At 45.2% G+C, this 23,702-nt stretch overlaps 1 protein-coding gene across 2 annotated transcripts in view; it reads right to left on the reverse strand.

Moving 5' to 3' along the window:
* Positions 1-579: 579 nt before the first annotated feature.
* Positions 580-23,702, reverse strand: part of UBAP1 (ubiquitin associated protein 1) — a 44,039-nt gene continuing 20,916 nt past the window's right edge. For both annotated transcript variants that reach the window (XM_067530905.1, XM_067530906.1), the window contains exons 3-7: positions 17,132-17,256; positions 12,690-13,592; positions 4,991-5,191; positions 3,109-3,210; positions 580-1,832 (exon numbers count right to left, since the gene is read on the reverse strand). In XM_067530905.1, the coding sequence (XP_067387006.1) occupies positions 1,692-1,832; positions 3,109-3,210; positions 4,991-5,191; positions 12,690-13,592; positions 17,132-17,256 (1,472 nt within the window). In that variant the 3' untranslated portion in view covers positions 580-1,691. The remainder of the gene's footprint in view (positions 1,833-3,108; positions 3,211-4,990; positions 5,192-12,689; positions 13,593-17,131; positions 17,257-23,702) is intronic.

The following is a 23,702-nucleotide window of genomic DNA, read 5'->3' on the forward strand; positions in this document are numbered from 1 at the left end:
TTCTACCTGTTTCCAGGAACAAGTCAGGATTCCAGCCTCCAGGGCTGCCCATTGCACCTTTTCCCACCATCCAGGTTACTTTTTAGGAGGTGATGGGAAACATGTGACAAACTGCAGAGTGATAAGACTTCGGACCCCCAGATTAGAACTTCAGGAGTCAATAATGGACCCAGTTGATATAGCTCAACCACAGAAAGTTGTTGGAAGCCTGGATATGTCCAAACCAGAGACTCAAGCCCATCTCCATTGAAAGCTCTTCAGAGTTAGAGCTCTTCATGAAGAGTCTGGCCAACACCGCCAGCTGCATAGTCCTACCCCCAAAGTCACAGGCCAGCCCTGTGGTCTGCAAGTTTGGATCCATTGCTACAGTTTCTTGTGAATTGTGTCCAGCTCTGTCAACCAGACACAATATAAACATGGGGCATTTGGGCATGGCAGGGATGGCCTGGGTTTGCAGGACCTACTAGGAGGGACTGATTTCGATTACATCTCTCCTCCCAATTGTAACAACGGTAGTTCCCTCTCCTCTACTGAAGCCAGAGCGCAAGAGAGAGTCAAACATGACACTGGGAATTCCATTTTAGGGTTTTATTTAGTAGTTTTCTGCAGAATCAAAATATTTAGCAAATTAAAGATTCATCAAGACTGCTTATATTTTATGTATTTAGATCTTTAACAATGTACAACATAATACACTTTGTACTATCAAAACCAAACCAAAAAACTGATTGATATTAACTAGATGTTATTGAATATGTAACTAAACCAGTGTGAAAAAAATGAAACTAACGCAGTGAGTATATTGTTTGTTTTTAAAGAAAGTGCTTGAAAGAAACCCGCTGCTTCACACTGAATATCATTTAGAACAGACGATCAACTGACTTCCTAGGAGGGCATTTGTTTAAATAACCTATAAACCTGGGGAAGAGAGATTGTGGAAGCCCAGCTCTCACCCTTTAGGTTCAAAAACCAGCCACTGGGTGAGAGTCCAGGTAGAGTTCACAGCTTGCCTGTTGTGATAAAACTTTGTTTACACACCACTCAAGCACTGAATACTTACGCCTGGCAGAAGTATGGGGTCTATGGGCCAAAAAGAAGAGGGAGAGGAACAGCTTCTCTTTTTATGCATAGCGACAGGTTAGAAACCAGTGTTCCACTAAATTACAGACTCATTTTCAACCCCCCCAAAAATCCATTGCACTAAAGGTCAGCGTCAGTTAATCTGGACTGTGATACAGTCAGTGTTCCAGTGGAAGCTGACATCAGAAAAGCAGCTTCAAAGAACCAAAGCTTCCTTGTTTCAAAACCAGCTTTGTATTTCTCTGTCCAAGTCCAGTAAAATAGTGAGAAAAAAAAATACTTCCAGCTTTGTCTATGTACAATTCCAATCGAGGTCAGGCAGGCTGCACCCTCCGTGGCCAAACCAGAAAAGGAAACTTAGGAAAGGGCACTTAAAAAATTTAATTGAAGAAAGGAAGTTAGCTCTTCTCACTGGGAAGAGTGCGCTGGAGCGATGCTCGCAGAAAAGCTGGGTCAGTCGCATTCTCCAATGCATGTGAAACGCAGGGCTTCTTCCCACAGAGAGAGCAAGTCACGCTCCTTGGCTGTGAAGATGGCAGGGGTCTGGTTACGTGGGCAGGCTGCCTTCCCCTGGAGACGCTCTCCATTACGCTCCAAGAAGCCTGGTGTTTTCAGCTGGCTCCTGCCCGGGTCATTAGATCTTCCAACGCACTGTCCTGGTCATTGTTATGTAATAAGACGACTTCCTTAATGTCTTTCAGTTCAAAGCCCATTTCTGTAAATTTACTCATTAGCTGGAGAAGTTCGGTTGTCTGGAAGAGAGAGACACATGAAGGGTTTGAGAAGGAGATGGTTCAAGGAAGGACTCAGCTTTGATTCAAGGGATGCTGACAGAGGGCTGGGAATACAATGCAGAGCTGGTCTCCGGCCACGGCCAGAATGGGAGTGGCTCAGTTAAATGGCCAAAACTCCCAGCTTCCAAAAAAACCAACAGTTCAATCTCCATGGTTCAAGCAGACGGGAGTAGGAGACATCTGAACTGGTAATTCACACAAAGTGGGTTCACAGGCAACCCACGTCCGCAACAATCCCCCGGCTTCCCTGCCTCCCACCAACCTCACTGCAGCCTTCCCCAAAGCGGGTGTCACCTGTGCACTGGCCATTCCCTGGGTTTGGGTGAGGCTGTGGCCAGGTCTGCAGGAGGGGCTGGGTGCAGATTCCTTCCTGCAGCCAAGTCCTCACCACTCCATCTTTCCCATGCCACGAGCTGCCCCCTTGGGCTTGGCTGCCCCTCCGCTGTGAGCTGCTGCCAAGTCCCATTCCCACAATAAGCCCAGGAAAGAGCAGGGAGTCGGCACGTACCAGCAGCACAAGCCAAGGGGGGAGCAGCCAATTAATGGCATAGATGGGTGGGACAAGGCTGGCTCTCTAGTCCTGCTGTCCAAGCCGTAAGCGAGGAGATTGCTTCTTTTACAAAGGGAATGGTACAGTAAAGGCACCGGGCCCAGCTCAGAGCACAGCCACATGCTAGAAGCACTCAGGGCACAGGACCTGGGACCTCAGCGCAGTGTTTGGAGAGTGAACGCAATGATCCTTAGGGTCCGACAGATTAAACACCAACCCTTCTTACAGTCAGCTTCCCAGCCACGGCTATTTGTCTCCAGCCTCCGGCATTAAAACAAAAGTCGGGGTCAAAATCATTGACTTCTGCTACTGGAATCAATCCAGTGTGACCTCGGCTGCAGCACAACAAATGGACGCAGCACTCAAGCAAAGCAGCTGAAGCGGGTGAGATGAGATCTTAAGGCAGGTCTCCTGTTTTCATGTATATGTTGCAGTAGCAAAAATAATGAAAGCGGCCGACATTTGGAAGCGGAGGAAACAGTTCTGTAATCTGAGCAGAACTGCTCCTGAATAAGCGGTTTCTCAGGGCGGAGCAGGCATTCACTCGACGTCCATGGCCAGAGATGCTCTCAAAGTCGGCAAAATTACCCGATGCCACAACAACACTGTATAGGGCACCTAAGGTACTTTTTGATGCACTTTCGCTACTTCCTTGGCAAGAAAGCCTCACCAAGACAGCCTCACCTTCTCCTCTGAACACTGGTGCATTTCCAGAGCTGCTTCAACAAGGAGCGGATCGAAGCCCTTTTCACACAGCTGGCCATGTGCAAACAGATAATCAAGAACCTGCGGGGAAAAAAGTAAGTTGGAGAGTGGAACACACCACAAGCTGCAAACTGTGCACCACAGCTGTGTGGGCAAAGGGCGGGAGCATTCCAAGTGACAGGACTTCCCAACAAGCAGTCAGGGATGACAGGTTCTCAGCAGGGCAACTTGTTCAGAGAAGTTGAACTAAACTCTTTTGGCCTTTCGTTCTCTCCCTCCCTGAAGCTTTGGTTTTCACTCTTTCAGCCAAAGAGGCAGCCTATGAATTCAAAGCTGGCCACTCTTTTGCCTTTTAATACCAATAAAACTTCTGCCATCGAGTCACTTTTTCGGAAGTGGCTAGCACTCTTACACAACAACTGTTTTTAACACCATGCTGAAGGTTCAGTGACCAAGATGAAAAGTCTTTTCAATCATGGCTCCCCCACAGACTTTAGGGAGCTGATCCAATCTGGACGCTATCACATCTTTTGAGATCAGTTTATCTGGCAGTATGTTATTGGGTGCCCTGCTGAGAAAAGAGCCAATCCGATCACAACTCAGGTACCTTAGAAATTGCTGTCCAATGGCCTACGTGTGTGGATGGCTGAGGTTCAATACAGTTAAGAAGGAATGCCTGGTAGAAGGGTGAAAGAAACTGGATGATATGGCTATACCTGCCCTTTAATTGAGAGTCGGCCTGTTGTCCAGTACTAGAACTCACAGACTAGGGATACTGCTCCATTAGGGTTTTAGAAAACCCTGTGCCAGAAGTTGGACTGTTGATAACTCAGGTACCTTATGCCGAGTCGCCAGACGGTACATACACCAAGTCTGCCTGCTCTTTGTTGCTCCACTGGAGAATAAAAAGCTTGAGACTGGCTAGAAAGAAGATGAGTCAATCAAGCAGCCAATACAAAGTATCCTTTTAGCAACTGCAAGCCCAGAGGGGGCACTAAACCCATCCCCTTCTCCCTGCCCAGCGAGAGAGGCAGTGGGGAGGGCATGGAGCAACTGTAAGAATAAGGAAAATTTGGCAGCATTCTTCCCGTTTGTTTGCATTGAAACATTTTCTTGGTCTGAAACGGATCCAACAGACCATAGCCGCCGCTTCACTCCGCAGTAAAGTGTGCTCTACGACCTGAGTTTAGCAAGTGCCTTTCTGAGGCCATCTGCACATACGCTACAGTGACACGAACTCCACACTCACAAAAGAGCTAACTGCTGCATCTCTGCTAGAGCCAGCGGATGTCACTGTACCCGTATCAAACCCCTTGGGGCCAGGACCTGCCGCCACCCATAACTGTGCAGTTGGTCCAGAAGCTGTGCAAAAGATCACCCTCTCTAGCTAGGCACTCGTGTGGCTTTCATCACCACGTGTCTGAGCAAGGTGAAGAGCCCCGCTCAAGTTTCAGAGAGTGTCTGACTGTGGGGATCTCACCTGAAGTCTGGATATCCAAGACCAGCCGTTCTCTCCCCACAAGAGGAAAAGCCACGTGTGGCTGAGGGCCTGCGCTGACTTCAGATCAGTGGGGAGGAAGCATTTCTAGGCTGGTGCTGACCTAAGGAATGTGTCTCAGATCTGAAGTCGGCCACTGGGCTGCAGCCAATGGGCATGCGCTTTCCTTGTAGCTCGTTTGCCTGGTACCAGAGACACCCAAACTTCACCTCCAAAACTCATTCCCAGTTCATCTGAATATTACAGCAAACCCAGACCTCCAGTAGATCCTAAGAGTTTTGCTTTTCGTAAGGCCAAGGCTCACGCTACTAATAGAGATGGCTGCACCTTGGGAGCTCCCACCGCTTTGCCAGGGGCTCTTACCTGTTCTATATTCTGTCCTTTCTTCTTCATGGCTGTCATGACATCTTCGTACGAGTAACCCATGTTGACGACTGTTTCCACACACTGCCTCTCGCTGGCGGAGAGGGCCTGCAGCAGGTCTGAGTACGTGGGGCCGCGTGACCACGTAGTGCAGCTGGTATTACTGGGCACTTGAGACACTGTGAAGTTTTGGTGCGTTACCTAGGAAGGGGAAGCCAATCACAAGTGAGTGGTGATACACGCCTATCGCAGCACCACGCTCCTTCCGCTCCCCGGCCACTGTAGGACTACTCCCTACAGCAGAGATCCCCAAACTGTGGGGCGCGCCACAGAGGAATGTTTGGGGGGAGGTGTGGCCGGGCCCAGGCCAGCCCCTGTGGGGGAATGGGAGGGAGCATCACCTACTCCTGCTCTGACCCAAGCTCTGCTCCAGGCCCAGCCACAGCCACGGCCTCTGCCACAGGTTGCAGCACGCGGCGCCCAATCCCTGCCCCAGTCACAGTCTCAATGCCCAGCCCCTGGCTGTGGCCCCCAACCCGTGCTCCCAGCCCTGACCGCAGCTCCCCGACTATGGCCCCACTCCCAGCTGGGGAGGAAAGGGGAGGGGGACGCAGACAGGAGTAAGGGAGCATGTGGGGTAAGAAGTCTGGAACCATTGCCCTACAGCATTTGCAGGCTTTATCTGATCTCGTCTGAAATGAACAGAGCACCGCTTCCCACCAATGGGAGACCAGCGCTGCTGGGATGAAACTGAGCAGGAGGACACAAAACATTCCTTCCGCGCCCAATGAGCTCTCCTACCATCACCCTAGGCAATTCCTCACTTCGTAGCTACCTTGAAAGGTGCTAGATCTGCCCTTGCTAATTTAGCGGAGCTCTGCCATGAGCTGAGAGCCGGCTACAGAGAATATTCGGTAACAAAAAGATAGCATTTATGGAGTAAGGAGAAGCAACGCCTGTCCCCAAGAAGGTACAGGAGACCACACCCACATCCTGACCAGTCTATTGACTGTCACTACACACACAAGAGCCATTCACTGTTTGGTAATTTAAGACTATACAATTCAACATACTAACGTATGTAGGTCATTTGGGAATTTACCACAGGAAGCTCTGACTCCTTGTAGTCTGGGTGTACCTCTAAAAACCACCGATGAGAGAGAAGATGGAAGGAATGAATGTCGACTATTCTGGCAAGCAGAGTTCCTAGTGAGAGGGGGCCTGGAAGGAGGGAGCCAGGAGAGATGGATAGGAGGTTGGACCAGTGGTGCAGCTAGTACGCACCTGTCTTTGCCAAAGAAATGTAAGACACTCTGTAGTGGATAATTACGGAATAATCTGCCCAGAAGAGATGTTTCTTCCTAGCCTGCCAGTTGGCAGATGGCTCATGCCCCGAAGAGGAAGGATTTATATCCCGTCTCAGAATAATTCTAAAACATTTTCATCTAATGTAATTGTGGGTGCCAATTATCCATATAGACGTCCAACAGATTTCTGAAGCCTACTAAACTCTTGACCTGAATGAGGTCTTGCAGCAATGAGTTCCACAAGCCGTTTTTGTGCTGTGTGAAAGTATTTCCCTTTATCAGTTTTAGGGCTGCTGCCTATAGATTTCATTGAATATCCCTTTGCTTTGGTGTTATGAAAGAAAGTAAAAGGTCACCCAGCAATTTACCTTCTCTACCCATTCAGCATTCGGTATCTCTTTCATTTCCCCTTATCAGTCTTCTCTAAAACTAAACTATCCCAATATTTTCTACTCTGTAGGCCCCTAACTGCTTCTGTGGCCCATTTCTGTAGCCCAGCTGTTCTATTCTTTTCCTAGATAAAGCCTACAATTGAATGCCGTATTCCAGGGGAGACCATAGCATTGATTTCTACCATGACAGAATTTCAGTATTTTCTATCCACCCTATTCCTGATACATCCAAACAAGGCTTGCTTTTTTGACTGCCCTTTCACTGACAAACACATGCTATCTAGAACCCGGGGGGCCCCTCACGGAACTTTTGCTATGTTGAAAATTGGCCATTTATTCTTACTCGGTTTTGTGTCTGAGCTAGTTTCTAATCCTCCCATCCCAGACTCCAGAAGCAGCTTTGGGTTTTCCCAGGACTATTTAAAATGCCACATGAATCTCTGGTTTGCTGTTATCTAGATTAAAAATCTAAATTCAAGAGCATTCATCTATCAAATACTGGAAACTGATCAGCGGCAGCTCTCTATTCCAGTTAAAGATTTGTTCCCCTTTCCCAGTGCGACAGGCTGTACCCCATGTTCACCCTCCCAGTGTAACTGTGCATGGTCTGATGCAAAGTGTGCCATGTACAGTGTTTTTGGCATGCTCCTGGCATGCTGAACATTACTTCTGGTAGCATGTTTCCTGCAATGTCACACACATGTACAGATCCAAAACTCTGCTGTGTCATATCCCCAAATGTGTCTCTCACATGGTTTGAATAGATGCGGACGAACACAAGGCTGTGTTTCCACGCCCGCAGAGGCAGGCATACAGGAACAATGGACTGACCTAAGCACCTGTGAGCACTTTGGCTCATGTGGGAAAAATCATGCCCATGGCCAGACAGGGCCGATCACCTGACCCCAGGGAGTGTTGGAGAAACTTGTTAAAAACTGAGGCATCTTTGTCTCTTGGCTGTCTGTCCTCTGGAATCCATCTTCTAAGCAACACCAAAGACTGAGAATCCACCCGCGGGGGAAGGGGGGACCTGGTTGCAAGAGGCATTGCAAACAGCCTGTGAAATAAACTGAATACAGACTGACATCTTAGTCTTAGGTTAAGATGTGAGTTATCTTTTAGTTAATTGTGATTAACTCCTGGACTCATTAATAATTAGACTTAGATTCACTTAAAATCTTGCTGTAGTCAATAAACTTATTTGTTTGCTTTATCTAAAACAGTGCAGAGATCTCACTTAGAGCGACAGAGCTGGTGCTTATCAATTTCTTTGATAAACTGACGGACAAGTGTAAATGAGTTTGCAGAGTGCAGTGTGCAGCACTGAGCCCTGCAAGACAGCAGTTCCCGGGGTTGCATCTGGGACTGGGGGTGTTTGCTGGGGGGCTATCCCATGAGTGGCTGGCCAGAGCGCTCCTTCACTAGGTCAGGGACCGATTACACACAGGAAGCTGGGCGTGGGCTGACCCAGGAGTGGGTGGTTCACACAGCAAAGCAGGGTAAGTCGGGGCCCAGGACTGAAGAATTGGGGTGACACAGCTACACACCAGTCGAGATTGCAGGGGGGAGGGAGAACGTCACACCCATGCTCAATAGAAAGGTGTTGCTTGTCCACTACTAATTCAGTACAGGCCACCATCCAGCTAGCAGGAATGCAGGCCCACTTAGGTTTATTCCAGGGCTGAATCAACTTTACCCAACCATGGGCCATGTTGGAAACTTGCCTGGAGCCTGAGGATCAGACCTATTTGAACAGAATTGTGCAGGTTGCACCTACCCAGATTACACATCCCAGCACACACAGCATCTCCAGAGTTGGCTGCCAGAACTTTACAGGACTGAAGCATCGAGTGAGCACATGGCCCAAACTCCCCAGCACTGTTTTTCAATCTTACAGAAACCACAAGTTGCATATTTACATGTTTTTCTTGTGTGGGAGCAGGACATAGATCATCGCTGGAGCTAAGAGGAAGTCACCATCTGACTTCCCTCTTCAGAAAGCTTTCTCCCAGAAGTTTCCTCTGAGCAGATGGCTAAGAGCCATTTGGAGAATTGAAAGAACAGAGATTTCAATCACAGATTTGCTTGGCGAGGGAAAGCATTGGATGCTAGCACACTGCATTCTCCATAGCCCTCACTACTATGCTGAAGCCACTGATGGTCCTGGACTGCATGTGGTCCACACTCCAGTCATATCTGGCTTACACAAAAGCCTTTAAATAAGGAAGCCAGTGAGCAATGCCCAACTCATGGAGATAAATTAAATGAAAATGAACTGTTACAAACCAGCCATTCCAGCCTTGGAAGCCCCAAGAGAATTCGATTTTACAGTTATTCATAGTTGATATCACTTCAGTGCAGGCGGGACAGGAAGCGGATTCTCTTCTGGGAGCAAACACTTGTTAGAGAAGGCTCATGTATTCGGATACTGATTTGTCCCAGAAAGTCTGATTTCTGTGGTGTAACAGGAGGTCAAGCTAATTAACGGTAGATCCCAGAGCAATTTAATTTTGGGAGGAGGCAGGAGACAAGCGAAGAGGGGAGTTGCTCCTCATCCTCCCCCACCCAAAAAAATATTCCCAACTAAAGGAGAAAACCACTGAGAAACAACAAGTGAACTGTTTTCTTTGCAAAATGAAAACCATTCACCACACTCACCAACCTGCTCTTCTATAAACCACAAGCCATGTTTATAGTGTATACACAGGATTGTGGCTTAACACTTGCCCTGTTCATGCTTTGACAATACCATTGCCTTATTCCATGCAGGCCAGGAACCACAACAACGATCAGATAGGAACTCCACTGAAAGCATCACGGTAACATTAAAAATTCAGTATATAATTATACCAATAGCCCAACAGTCAATACCCACATTCCAAGCAGTAGGTAGAAATCACACACTTCACAACATTAACACTACAACCAGATCCATTTAATTTCAAACCATTAGTTCTCACAAGCAGTTTTTCCATTCGTCTTCTTGTCTACTTTGCGTAAACTGAATCAACGGTGAAGATCATGAATCGTCAGACACTATCTGACATCCAGCAGGGCAGAACCAAAAAGTTCAACATCTAAAAGATCTAAACTCCGAAGAGGAAGCACCTTCTACAACAGAAGGCACCTTGTGCAATTTCAGGTAAATCCCAGTTTAAAATGACCAGAATTCTTGTGCAACAACCGTAAAATCTAGTCTCTATTGGCAATTATTAAAACATTAAAAACATTAACAAGTAACTCCAACTCCAAACAACCAAAGTTTGTCTCAATTATGAGAAAAGAAGCTGTGAGTGGACACCATCACCCATATGGATAGTCCTGAGGCTTCCCAAGCAGAGCAAACAATCCATCTGAAGACGTACAGGAAGAGGCTCTCTGCATGGACATTTTTCTTCAGACGCCAAGAGCGGCTCTTAATAAAAGAAACCCTCAAAATTTCCTCAGACCGCATCTGGCTTCCAGCCACACAGCCATGATTTCTGATGCTCAGAAGTTATAAAACTCACCAAGAGTACACTTCCTAAGCCCTTAAGACAGGGATTCTCAAACTTTTTTTTTGCTGGGACTCCCTTTAAAACTATTTCAGACTGTGACGACTCCCTCCATACCATCCCCCCTTTACTTCTGTGCTGCTGCTGGGGCGGCACTGCCTTCAGAGCTGGGCACCCGGCCAGCAGCCGCTGCTCTCTGGCCACCCAGCTCTGAAGAGCTCAGGCTGTCAGTCCCACACGACTAATAGCCACAGCCCTGGCATGCAGAGGGGCTGACAGCCGGAGTCCTGGCATGCATGGAGGCTGACAGCTCACGACCCTCCTCCCCCAAGAGATCATGGCCCCCCAGTTTAAGAACCTTTCCCTTATGACCATAGCATGGGAATCCAAAAGCCCCTTAAGCGTATTAAGACTCCTAGAAATTAGAAACAGGAGGGCCCAGTTACGTCAGCTTACCTATTTCTCAACCCTCAAATATTGTTGCCGACAGCATTTTTTCTACAACTTTGTCCAGTCTAGTGTAAAGTGTCTCAACTAAGGAGATGCCAATCACCTTCCTTGAGAAACAGCTCTCGTCTGGCTTTTCTTGATATCCAATGCAATTGTTGAGCTCCTTCCTTCATTTCACTCCACGAGTCCCTATCCTCCCTTGGTGCTTACAAGGATTTATCCAGTCTAGATGGGCCCAGCAACGACCACATCTCACTAACTCTAGCGGCTTAGAGCTATTAGTTAGTTTTTAATCTTTTCTCTTATCAAGCTCTCTAGAGCCACAGGGTATTCCACGGCTCCCCTGCCTGCGCCATCTGTGAAGATGGAGTTTTCACAGCCACGATTTGATGAATGATGCTCTCTAGTAAGAAACAATATTCAGAACAATGACTGCTCACTGATGGGTTGGACATATTTTCTTTTCCTGCTGCTTGCTGTATTAACAGTGTTTGCCTTCAGCCGCTGCACAATTCTGTTTTTATTGCTGAAGATAAAACTCATCCGTTTTGCTGTGCTCCAGCGACTAGTTATTTCTAAAACGCTGGGTTTCTGTATTCACATTATCCATCCCTATGCCTGCCTACGGATCTCTGGACTTTGGTTTCAAGACTGTATGTACAGACTGTGGTAAAAGGAACACCCAGATGCAAGAATTCCTCACAGGCTCTCTCCACCTTTGTATGGCTGGGTGCTAGGTAATTTGTTTTCTGGCATCCAGTGTCATGTAGCAATGTACGATGGCTTTGAATGGAGAACTTATACCGGTGTTACCATGATGTAATCTTTATATGGAACATGAGGGAGTCTCCCAGCATGGGACCTTCAAACCCTTCCCTGCACTAGCTATGCTTGCGATTTCCACAGCCAACTATGGGATCTGAATATCCAATTCCCATTAATTTTAATGGGAATCGGATATTCGGATCTCTTAGGTTCTCTGAGAAAGTTCAGCCTATGTTTTTAATGCAAAAGGAACAGACAGGAGTAAGCAAAGTTCACTTCTTCACTTCTAGCTTCGCTGGACTGAAATGGTCTCTGATCTCTAGTCCAGAGCCAATGTTTAGAAGCATTTACAAGTCATGACAAATTCGCTCAACCACGCAGAGCACAGAAAACAACTAACTTATTCTAAGCACTTTTCCCGACTGTTTTGATTGCTATACAGCAGCCAATCACAGTCCTGGTGGTTTGAGACTGATCCTTAGAACTGCCAAAAGGTCCTCAGAGCACGCAAGGCACTTTGGGCATGGGTTCAAGCCAGAGAAAAGCAGGCACCAGATTTCAGACAAGTGTCATTTTACTTAAAACCAAACCCTTAGGTGTTTGGAGTGGATGCTGGAGGGAAGAGAATGGAAAGGTGCACAATTTATCACACAAGTCAAGGCTCAGGCATACAGCTCTACACGGAAGCAGGGATACTTGCACTACCACCGTCTAAGGCAACGCTACATCAGTCTCCCAAGCTACAAGTTGCATCACTTTTAGCAGCTTGATAAAGTCATCTAAAACAGTCCTGCCGTGTCACTACTGCCTCGTGTTCCTAACGAAAGCATTTCAACACTATATAATTGAACCCATCATGGTAGTCGAGAAATGAATGTCTCAGTCTGGGATGAACGGGCAGAATGTAAAATAATATAGCAGTGAAAATCTTACCGTCCCTTAAACCCAAGGTGTCCAAGATTTGTCTAACCATGAATAACTCTAGCAATTTGCCAAGAGCCAGAAAACACATAATGGGCCTAAAATGAATCAGATTACAGTTGTCTACATCCAAAACAGTGACAGTCTCAGAGGATCACAACTCCCAGCATCCAATGTTTCATCTTTATCTTATCAGCTTTCCACTTCGATCAAGATGGAGCAATGCAGGAGGGGACATGTATTGTCTTCACTCCCCATCTGAGTATTAAATCAAAGGAAGCTACAAGACGGATTTTAGAAATAGGAATCACATTCACTTTCACCTTCCTTTTGAACCCTCCACATCTATTTTAACCTGTTAAATCCTTACCTTAGTTGCTGTGTTTTGAGATGATTGTTCTTCTGTACAAGGTGTTGACACAGACAGGGAAGGCAGCCTGGATGAAGAGGATAGCGTCATCTCCATCCCACTGTCCCCATTTAAAGCAACCACATGATGTCCGTTGAGTTCGCTAGCCTTACTCTGAGAGCAGGCCTGTAAAGAGCTGAGGAAAGTGCCATTGCGGAGACAGGTAGCGCTGTGGAAAGTGCTTGTGAGCTTTGACGTTTTCTGATCGCTCTCATCCAAGTCGAGTTTGGGAAAGGAAAGAGATTTGATATTGCTCACAGAGGTGATGGGGGAGAGGGACACTTTGGAAGACAGGGACATCTTTTCACAGTTTCCCAACTGTGGTAATGTGATAAAGCCATTGGGTTTGTGAAGGGGCTTGAAGTCCAAGGTAGCCCTTTCTATGGATGCCAGAACTTCCTGATCTTGTAACACAGACTCAGGCCCTCCTTTGGGCAAGCTGTTGTCCAACAGTTGGGCGACAACTGGCCCCGTAGTCCCAACGTGAATTTCAAGAATATTTTTCAGTTCTTCTTTCTCATCAATAGTTTTTAATTCCAGTTTGTCAAATGGGTCTTCTTCACATTCAAAGTCTGCGGGGTTGAAATCTGCCTTTGGGTAAGGTGGACTAAGGACCTTTTGCTTTATGGCACTGCTGTTCGCAGGGGTGGGAGTAAGAATGTTATTGTGCTGTAGACTAGCAAGAATAGGATTAATGGGAGGCGGCATGGCCTCGGAGAAGCTCATTTTGCTGTTGTCGTCTGAAGCAGCCTTGGAATTAGCTATTGCTTCCTCAGCCTTTCGCTCAGCTTCTCTCTGAGCTGCTTGGATTTTTTTGATGTCTTCGGCCCACTCGATAGTTCTCTTTTCCAGAGAGAAGTCATACTGTCAGGAAAAATGAGATTCAAGGGTAAGGAGCATAGTCACTACTTTATGATGCAACATGATCCCATATGTAGCAAGGAACATGGAGTAACAAGTTGGGTCTATTACTAAGAGGTGAGGGGGATTTTGCTTAACTAATATCTCTATTGATCACCTACAGACAAGTATGTTCCTTATGCCTCTAGTCGCTAACCCTGGTTATATGCCAATGGGTATGCTATATTTCAACTTCCCACATGATTTTGCTTAACTGTTAATCAAGATCAACACAATATCATAGCATTTATCTCCTACAGAAGAAAGTATGTGTACAGTAGAAATCAAGTGCACTAATCGATAGTAGACCTCTGTTTGGATCTAGCTTCCATGTTTGCCGCTAGGAGGCAAATTTCCTAATTGATGAACTGTCCACAAGCCACACAATACAGCAGATTCTGGATTAGCATCACTGGAAACATCATGGAATTGTTTTACCTCCCTTTAGAAGAGGTTAAAAAGTCTGAATCAGAGTTTACTATCCAAACGAAGGAAGAGGTGCTAACCTCCACACTTTACCAGTGATGCCAAGTCAAGGACCAGTCACTTGAACCAGCAAAGGAGTCATAGAACTAAGATATTAGCCACTAGCTTTGTGTGTGTATTTCTGTAGAAACAGATCTGTGTCACTATTACTAGCACAACGGGTTCCCCTGAGCTTTTTCTCATTTGAATATGAGCTCTTTCAAGGAAGTGCAAGCTCAAGGATCAACTTTTACACAACCCGCTGTGACCGAGTGCACCTCTGTATTCACACCCTACATACCACTGTAATAATCTGTGTGCGCCTTGTGAGGTATCACTTGAAAACTAACAATTTGCTGGTCAATAATATCATATCATGAGGAAATGTACATAGCAACAAGAGCTGAAATTATGACTGAAATGTGTTTACCAGACATCTGGGGAGGAGGGAAATCTGTTTCTCAAAGACAAGCTGACACCTCTAAGTATCACCAATGTTGACTGGCAATCACCCGTCAAGAGACCATTCTTTGGCAGCAAAGTGGGGCAGGAACAGATCGATTTGCATTTTAACCAACAACAAGGAATCTCCTTTACCATGAGACGCCATGCCTCCATCCTCACAGCTGGAAAGAACTTTATCTAGGAGTAACCCTCAGCAAAATGCATATTAAAGGGTGACTGGACCATAAAAGTAAGGAAAAAAACTCCAGGTACACCCTCTCTCTTGCCCTCCTCTTTTACCCAAGACGACAAAGGAACAAGCCTTTGGACTTAGTAAGAGATCCTGACTTGAAAATTTGATCAGCAATATTACTGGGAACCTGTGGTAAGGATTTTACCTAGAACCAAGTCTAGTTTGTTAAGTTTAGTTACTATAAAGATAAAACACTTTCTTTCTCTTGTAACCATTTCTCATTTCAATGACTTATACTGGTACTCAGTTAAAATCTATTACTTTGTAGTTAAAACTAACCCAGTTTTGTGTTTAAACTTAATTGTTTGGTAACTCCAACTGAAGTAGCAAACTGTTGTACATTGACTCCTTACAGCAGCAAGGGACCTCTAATATCTGAACTGTCCAGGAGAGGGCTGGGCAGTTCAGAACACATGTTTCTGGGGAAAAGCTGGAACTTACTACATCCTACAAGTAGTACGCAAGGATGCTGGAAGCCAAAATGGGGCTGGTGTGTACCTGACAGGCTGCTGGGTTAGTCAGAGTTGCTGGACCAGGACTGCAGCTACACGCAGACACTCAGGGTGTGACCTGCATGCTGTTTGGCTGTTTGTGAGAGGCCCAGGTCGGGAGCTACAGCAGCAAAGCATTGTGATACATCCAAGGTTGCACGGCAAGTGGTTACAAAACCCCTCACGTGTCTGGACTTCACCCCGGAATGTAAGACCTGCCCACAACCAGTTTGCAGGACAAGAGAATTGACAGTGGCACACCTGACAGAACAGTCCAGAGCCAAAATTCAGAACAGACTGAATTATTTGAAGGGCTAATACTTGATAAAACAAACAGTGACAGAGTTCACTGCCTTTTTGGCTAGCCATGATATGTTCTGAGAGCACAGGCTGAGCCTGTGGCTACTCAGTGGATATTCAAAGGTCAGACACTTAGCAAAGTGGCCTTCACCCTTACGCAGTGCTACAACACTTGACATGTTGAAAGCAGACAAGCCTGGCACCAGCATGCTGGACTGTCTTCTGCTGCAGATGTGAAAGGAAGCAGTGCACCTTCATACATCAGCAGCACCTTGACTTCCCTGCAGTAGACACATCAGGCTCATCCCATTTATGTCTCACTGGCTTGAGGGGAAGGAAAAGGAGAGTCAGCGTTACGTCCAAGACTAGCGATTTAGGGTTAAATAGACCTCTCACGCATCAGATCCACTTCTTGTAGAAAGTAAATTATGAAATCAAAAGATTTAACCATTGATTTGATTGGCTCTGTGGCCATGACAGAAAATCCACACTCCAGGGAACGCCGTAGAAACATCACATGGCATAAAGAACACAAAGCCACTCTATTGAGACCTGCCATTCTCCCGAGTCAGGACTGGCAGTAAGTAGGACCTTGGCTCCAAATTTAAAGTTCTGTTACATTAGCGTGGATGGATAGAGAATACCAATTTCAAATGATAAGCACGCAAGGATTTTTAAAAAGCAGTCTGTTTAATCAACTGATTTCAAACTAACCAATAAATTAAGGCAACTTAAGACCACATGCCTGGAAAAGGGTGGAGAGATTTATTTGCCAAGTTACATGACTTGGCCATGTGGTTGGGTAAACAAACTAAACTACAAAAGAAAACAAGAGTTAGAAGTGTAGTTCTCTACCCAACAAAGCAGGACAGGGGAAGTCAGAAGCCATACAATGTCATCATGAAAATGCACCAAAGCACAAAATCTACTCGTCCACTCTTTACACAAATTATTAAAAAAAAAAAAAAAAAGAAGAAGAAATTTATTTGGCCGTAAAAAAAAAAAAATTCCACTAACTCCAGACACACAGGATTTTGAGAGTGCCATAGCTCCTATAATTGAATTTTCCATGCTTGTTAAAACAAACAGTCCAGACTTGTAAGTGAAAACTGCAAAAGTGTAGGATAGAGTCCGGGATAGAAGGCGCAGAATTAAGCTTGTTGTTGGAATCCGGACTCTGAATTTCCCGACTTTCACACTCAAAAGTTCTATTTCAGTATAGTTTTACAACTTGAACTGTATTTCTTTGGCTTTTATTCCATTTTGATCAATTATGACATATAAAGCGTTTGTGATAAGTTCTGTAAAAATGCAATTACATCAGGAAAATAATAATGACCATATCTGTCTGTATGGTCTAGTATCCTGTGCAGCGCAGTGACTGGAACCAGATCTTTCAGAACAGGGGGCAGGAGACCCCGTAAGTGGGCAATTCTAGAACAATAGCTCTAGGGAACATTTATATAAGACCTAAATTGGAATATTTCGATTTTATGACATACCAAACACAACAACAAGGGGAAAAATAAACAAACAAAACACCCACTTACCTGGGCTTCTCTGACAAGCTGGGGAGAATCAGGCAAGCAGAAACCAATGGGTAAGCCAACCTTGGCTGGTGTTTTGAATTTGTCTCCTATCTTAAATGGGACATCATCAAGGTAACTGAAAGGCCCTAAGATCAAAAACAGAGGTTACATTAGAATGTATTAGGTCTTCCTGTTAGCTTCCAAATATGGAAATGTGGATCTATTTTATCTTTGCTAATCTAGCTGCACTAGAAGACTGCACAAAAATGAAAGTAGCCAGAAAAAACACACACTGAACGCATGCTTGAGTTTGCTGCCCCACTTTTATACAAAATTTTTTGTTCTGCACAATTTTCAAATGGCTAAAAGGTTGATTTCGTATCAGATTTCTGGAGAGATCATCAAGTAAGTTTTCCTACACTAGTTTCCTTTGCCTTTAGTTTTGTGTACACTTAAAAGTTATGTTGACATAGCTATGTTGGCCAGCAGTGTGAAACCACCACACTCATGACCAATATAGCTATGCCTATATAGCTATACCCACAAAACCCCTTTACAGACACAGCAGTGTCGACATAGCTAAAGGTGTTTGTGCAGGTGGTGTTTCTACAGCGACAGAAAAACTCCTGTTGGTATTAGCTGTGTCTACACTAAGGGATATGCTGGCATAGCCTCCATAGAGTAGACATACCCCTAAAAGGTGCGTCTACACAGATCTTTATTTCCTGTTGAACATGCATGATATTTTGATGTGTCCCTATAAAATAAAATCCTTAAATATTAGTCACTATTCAAGTTATTCAAGAAACAGATTTTAAAATAATCTCAGAGAGAGGGTGGCTGTCGCTAGATAAAATTCAATTTGTGGCTGAAGGAAAGGGCGGAGACAAATTTTGTTTACAAGCACGTCCAGAGTTAGGATGCATAGTGATGCTCACAAAACCTAGTCCTATGCCTAGAAGTAGCACACTGAACTTCTTACACACTAAATCAGTTCTCCTCAGAGAGAGTCTACAGTGTCTCAACTTTAGTTTAGGGACCCCAGCTTCTGTAACAATCTAATCTCACTTCCTTGGCGGTCAGTCAGCCAGTATACTGTATGGTATACGGACCACATGTGATCACTCTGATCATACACCTCTCACAGTTACCGTGTTCCTCTTGTTCCCCACAATCTGTTTTATCCATTTGTTATCTAGTCTTATACTTGGATTCTAAACTGTTTGGGGCAGGGACCATCTCTGTGTTTTAGGCCTGTACAATGCCTGGTGCAATGGAGCTACCAGAACACAAGTAATAAACACCCATTTATCACAGCACCCCCAGCTGGGAAATCAGAGTTCCAAACGCCAGTCTAAATGGCACTTCGTTTGAAAGTGATATTAACCCCATTACTATACCCTGGTCAATGAGCAGCCCATCTGTATGTTAACTTTTGGGACTGGAATATTAGAGAAGACACAGCTGCAGAGTACTGCCACCACCTTACAGGAGAGGCCGAGTTCAGTAACTCAACTCTTTTCACAGCTTAAGCAATGCCAAAGATCACTAATGTGTCATCTCCATCTGACCAAATTTCAGACTTACATGGCCATTCATAAATACCTCCTGCACGCCTCTGTTACTGAATCATCTACAAGAATGCAGTCAAGCACTTTAATGAATGAGGTTTTCAAAAACAGGAAACACCCTCTGACCTGGGGGCAAAAGACAGCCCAAGCATTGACAGCACTACAATATGTAGCACATCAACCGGCTCGCAAATGTGTGCTAAAGAAACAGTGAGTATCCTTTCAGCTTTGAATCCCTGGCATGGACTATTCTAGAAAGATGTTTCTCATCATGACTTTGAACTGAAGAAGTCTCTCAGAGAATTCAACAGTATTTTTATTCTTTGCTTCCTGAGCAGAATCAGCAACCTCCTCAGTGATTGCGGAACAGCACTGCAATTGGGTTGTCTGGAGAGGAACACGTTTAAGAATTTGTATTTGAACTGGCAAACAACTCCGAAGTCTTAGTTTATGCAGAGACAGTGACCAGAGTGTGCCCATCAATGCAAATAGTAATTACATGTAATCGCAACCCATCTAAACCAGACTAGACTCCCTTTGATTCTATGGGAGACACAAGATGGGTGAGGTAGTAGCTTTTATTGGAGCAACTTCTGATGCTGAGAAAGAGATGCTTTCAAGTGTACACAGAGCTCTTCTTCTGAGAAACATACTCCGGCTACATCCATATTACAGCTCTTATAATAGCGCAGCTGCACTGCCGAAGCGCTTATCATGGAGATGCTCTAAGCCCACAGGAGAGAGCTCTCCTGTTGGCTTAATAACTCCTGCCTCCACCAGAGGTGGTAGCTATGTTGGCAGGAGAGCTTCTCCCACTGACACAGCGCTGTCTAACACCGGCACTTAGGTCAGTAGAATTTACATTGCTCAGGGAGGTGGATTAGTCACACCCCTGATCGATGTAAGTTATACTGAAGTAACCTGTAGTGTAGACAAGGTCTCGGGTGTCACAGCTAAATATAAGGTGGAACCGATTGTTTAGCATAAGTGGTTAACACATTTCGGGGACCATTCACAGTGAAAGGGCCCGTTAGCACCCCTCCAATCACGGGAGAGAGGGGGGCTTTGTTAGAGGTTATAGACTGCTCTAATAAGCCATAAATCCAGTGTCTATTCAGTCCATGATTTTTAGTATCTAGCAAAGTTATGAATTTAAGCTCCCAGGGTCATCTTTTGTGCAGGTTTCCGTTGAGGAGGAGGACTGATAGGTCAGAATTAGAGTGATCACCTTGGGAAAGGTGTTCACCCACAGGTGATAGGGTGTTTTTATCTTTTATCACTTTCCTGTGAGAGTTCATATGAGAGCGGAGTGATTGGCTGGCTTCACCCACATACTTGCTATTAGGGCATTTAGTGCACTGCCTAAGTGAGATATGCCCATGTGTGATAGGCATGTGTGGGAGTGCTATTGCTGCTTTCTACCTCGTCATATCAGAGCACCAGGTAGGGAGAGATTACAAGCTATATGGTATTAAAAATAACCGTGAACTAAGATAGCACATATAGCACTAAGGTACAGTCACATAGACTGGCTGTTTTACTCAGGAACTTGCTTGATGCTAGATTCACCGTAGCAGTTGGTCATTACAAACACGATTGGAAACTGATTTTTAGTTTGTTCCCAATATACTGATTTTCTGAATCTGTGGCCACCACGGTAATGTGGTATTTAGCAAAGGTCTGCTGTAGACATGGGAAACACATTCTTTTGGTCAGGGTAGCCTTTCCAGGACATTTCATGATGGATTTATAGAATTTCCTTTTCTAGGGAGAAAGGAGAGGAAAACCCCAAAGGTATATTTCATTTGTTTTACCTGGGTCAGGGTATATGTTTTAAGCCAATAGTTTTTTTGCAGAGGGCTGAATAGTGCCAGTTCTCCTGAGATAATTTTAAGAAACAGATTCTACAAAGCAATGGGCAAAAGGAAATTGGATTTTGGTGCAGAAGCAGAGTGGCGATTGCACGATGTTCAGCGCCAGAAGCATAAATGAGTTTGTCACAACTCACAGTAAGTAACAGGATGATTTTTAATACATGGCTACTTGGAGTTTGGATGCTCTTTAAGCCACTATTATAGCAGCCTCAGGAAGTTCAGAAAAACCATGCACCCGCTTTATTCAAAGCATCCTTTCCGCCTCAGCCAAGGCTGTCAACAAAAGTGTCACTGCGTATCACTGTCTGTGTAAGCATCTGACAGATCTGACACCGGTGCGCTTCAGGTGCATCTGAGAAGTGCAGGTAATCCAGATATGAAATGTTATATTTTTGTAGCAACTGACGAGTCCCGAGCAGTAATATCGGCCTCCACAGTCTGGCAGCTCGATTAGTGAAAGCATAAGGAGGCCACCACTGATGTGGGAACTTGGTTTGAAACGATAAGGAAAGCAACTTTAGTCATCACACTGGGTGGAGGGGGTAAAATGGGGACCAGCCAGGAGTGCCCCTCCCGCAACATTCCCCGGAAGCAGAACTGTGCGAGGAAGACCCCCATATACAGGCACTCGGGGCAGTAGGATCCAGGTGGTGTCTCCCCTCCCTGCCACGTGGCCTTGGGGGGAAAGGTGCAGAGAGCAGCCAGCCAGAGACTCCAACGGGGAGGAAATGGAGCAACCACTGCAGGGACCTTTGGACAGTCTAGTCAAAGCTGTAGAATGGTCTGACTACCTCTGCACTGTCTCGGATTGACTGTTTGCTCCAGCCCTCCCTCTCCATCACTGCCATCACCTCAGCTTCACTCCTACCTCTCCCTCCTTGCCCTCTTTCCTCACACCCCTTCGCTTCCCTTCTCTTTCCATGTAGCTGATCCCTCCGGCACTAAACCCATCCAAAACCAAAAGAAAATCAAAAAGCCCTGGAACTAACACAACACTTGCTGCCATCACATTGTTCACTCTGCTTGCGTTCCCCCACCGTGTAACTCTGGTCTGCTTAGATTGCTAGCTCTTCCCAGAAGGGACTGTCTGCTTCGTTTGTACAGCCCCTAGCATGACAGGACCCCATTCTTGGCTGGCCCTAAGGCACTGCCATAACAAACATGAGGAATAATGGGAGAAGCACACACTGGAGCAGTTTTCAGACACCACCCAAGGAAGTGGGAGCAGTAGCTTTCAACCTGCGTGGCCACAATTAACACTGCAACAGCAAAACACTGCACACTGCCCTTGGAAAACTGCACTTCATCCTTTCAACCCCGCTGCAGAAAGCTACATTTCCAGGCACTGCCATTCACTCTGGTTGCAAGTCTCTGAGCTTCTAGTTCTTCAAACCACCACCACAGTGCACCGAGCTATGCGCTCAGAGAAACCTGCCGGAGCATTCTCTTTCTGAAGGATAAACTCAGAAAGGGCCTTCCTCACTGCTCCAGTTATAATCCATGTCCCATTCCCACACACCCTTCGTAATAGCCTCATGTCAATTCCCAAAAACCATGAGCATGGCGAGTGCGTTCTTGAGATGTCAACTCTGAAAAGTTCTGGCAGGCTGCTCTGCACGTTGAGCTGCAACTACTTGCTGGGCTAGATGTTTTGTAATAAGCTGCAATTAGAGGGACAACGTCACCTATTTGTCTTATGGACGCTGAAAAAGAATTTTCCCCACTAATTCCCAAAGAGATGACACAATAGAAGTTGCGCCTACCCTGTTCCAGCGAGTTTGAGTCAGCACAGCAATAAACTGCTTAGGGCTGGAACTGTCAACACAGAGGGCCTCACCACAGGGTATTTCAGTTAACTACCGATGCTGCAGAACCATTTGTTTGGTTCTTGTTATTTTGAATCCAAGGGGTGTTTTCCACCAGATTATAACAAATAGAGCCCATAACTGCAAACCTATGGCTCCAAATGTAATATTGATGCTGCATTGCACACACACTTATTATATTCAACAGCAATTAGCAATTAAAGATACTACTTATGCACATGGTCCAGCTTTGCTCCTGGAACCTTAAAAAGACATGTCATAAATTAAATCCCATTTCTTACCTATTTTCACACCTTTGATTAAAGAGAACCTTACAATCTAGTTTCTGTATTTATTATGTTTTCATTTTGCATTTCTCATTTTGGACAATGAAAGTAGGCTAGTCAGTCTGACTTGTTTATAGACCTTTCCCTGCTAATGTCACTTTCTGGTCCCTTTGCCCTAGGACAACGAGAAAGTGTGGAGGTAAAACTTAATGGCTCAGACTTTTCCAAGCCACCATGCTTCCCATATAGTGTGCAGTGTCATCTTGTTCACCTGAAACACTATCTAGAAAGAGAAGCGACTCTGTACTCTATGTAAAGAAAGAAGTCTGTGTGGACAATCATTGTAACTCAGTCACATAGGCTGGTACTGGTAATTTCACATGCAATTCTTGATTACACATACACTTCCAGGATTTGCATGTAATTGTAAAAATCTGACCCTTAATCACAGAACTTTGAAGGTCATAAGAGTTTCCCACCCTCCCTTCCCTACAACTGAGGCCCCAAATCAGCAAATGCACACTTAATTTTACACATACAAGTACTTCCAAAGACTTCAGTGAGATTATGTGTGTGCAAAATTAAGCACGGGCTTAAATGTGTGTAGGATCAAGACCTTACAGAAAATTCCTTTCCTCTCCTCCTTCACCAACCCAACTGTAAGTTACTTAAACGGATTTAGTTCAAACTTTGTTTGAAATAAATTCATCATACGGCTGACACCAAGCATGAATAGTTTCAGTCATAAAGAGACTTTATGGAAGTTATAAATGAGGAAAGACGGTTTAAAATTAAAAGTGGAGTTGCAACCTTAGCTATATAGAGTTTGCTTCTGCAAATGCTATTCCACTGTCCTACTATTGGCTTAATTTCACACATGCATGCACCCGACTACGGATTTTCTCTTTTCATGTATGAAGTCTTCTTAATGCCGTGAGTAAAAGATGCCAGACTGAATTCTGAAGTTCTGAGAATAAGCATAGCATGGGCAGCAGCAGTGCAAGATTCTTCAATACTGCATCCCCCTCCCCCCAAAGCCCTGTCCACCCGTGACA

Source organism: Emydura macquarii, unplaced genomic scaffold (assembly GCF_026122565.2).
Source record: "Emydura macquarii macquarii isolate MOO-44397 ecotype Brisbane River unplaced genomic scaffold, CSIRO-AGI_Emac_v2 contig_3114, whole genome shotgun sequence".
Classification (NCBI taxonomy): domain Eukaryota; kingdom Metazoa; phylum Chordata; order Testudines; family Chelidae; genus Emydura; species Emydura macquarii.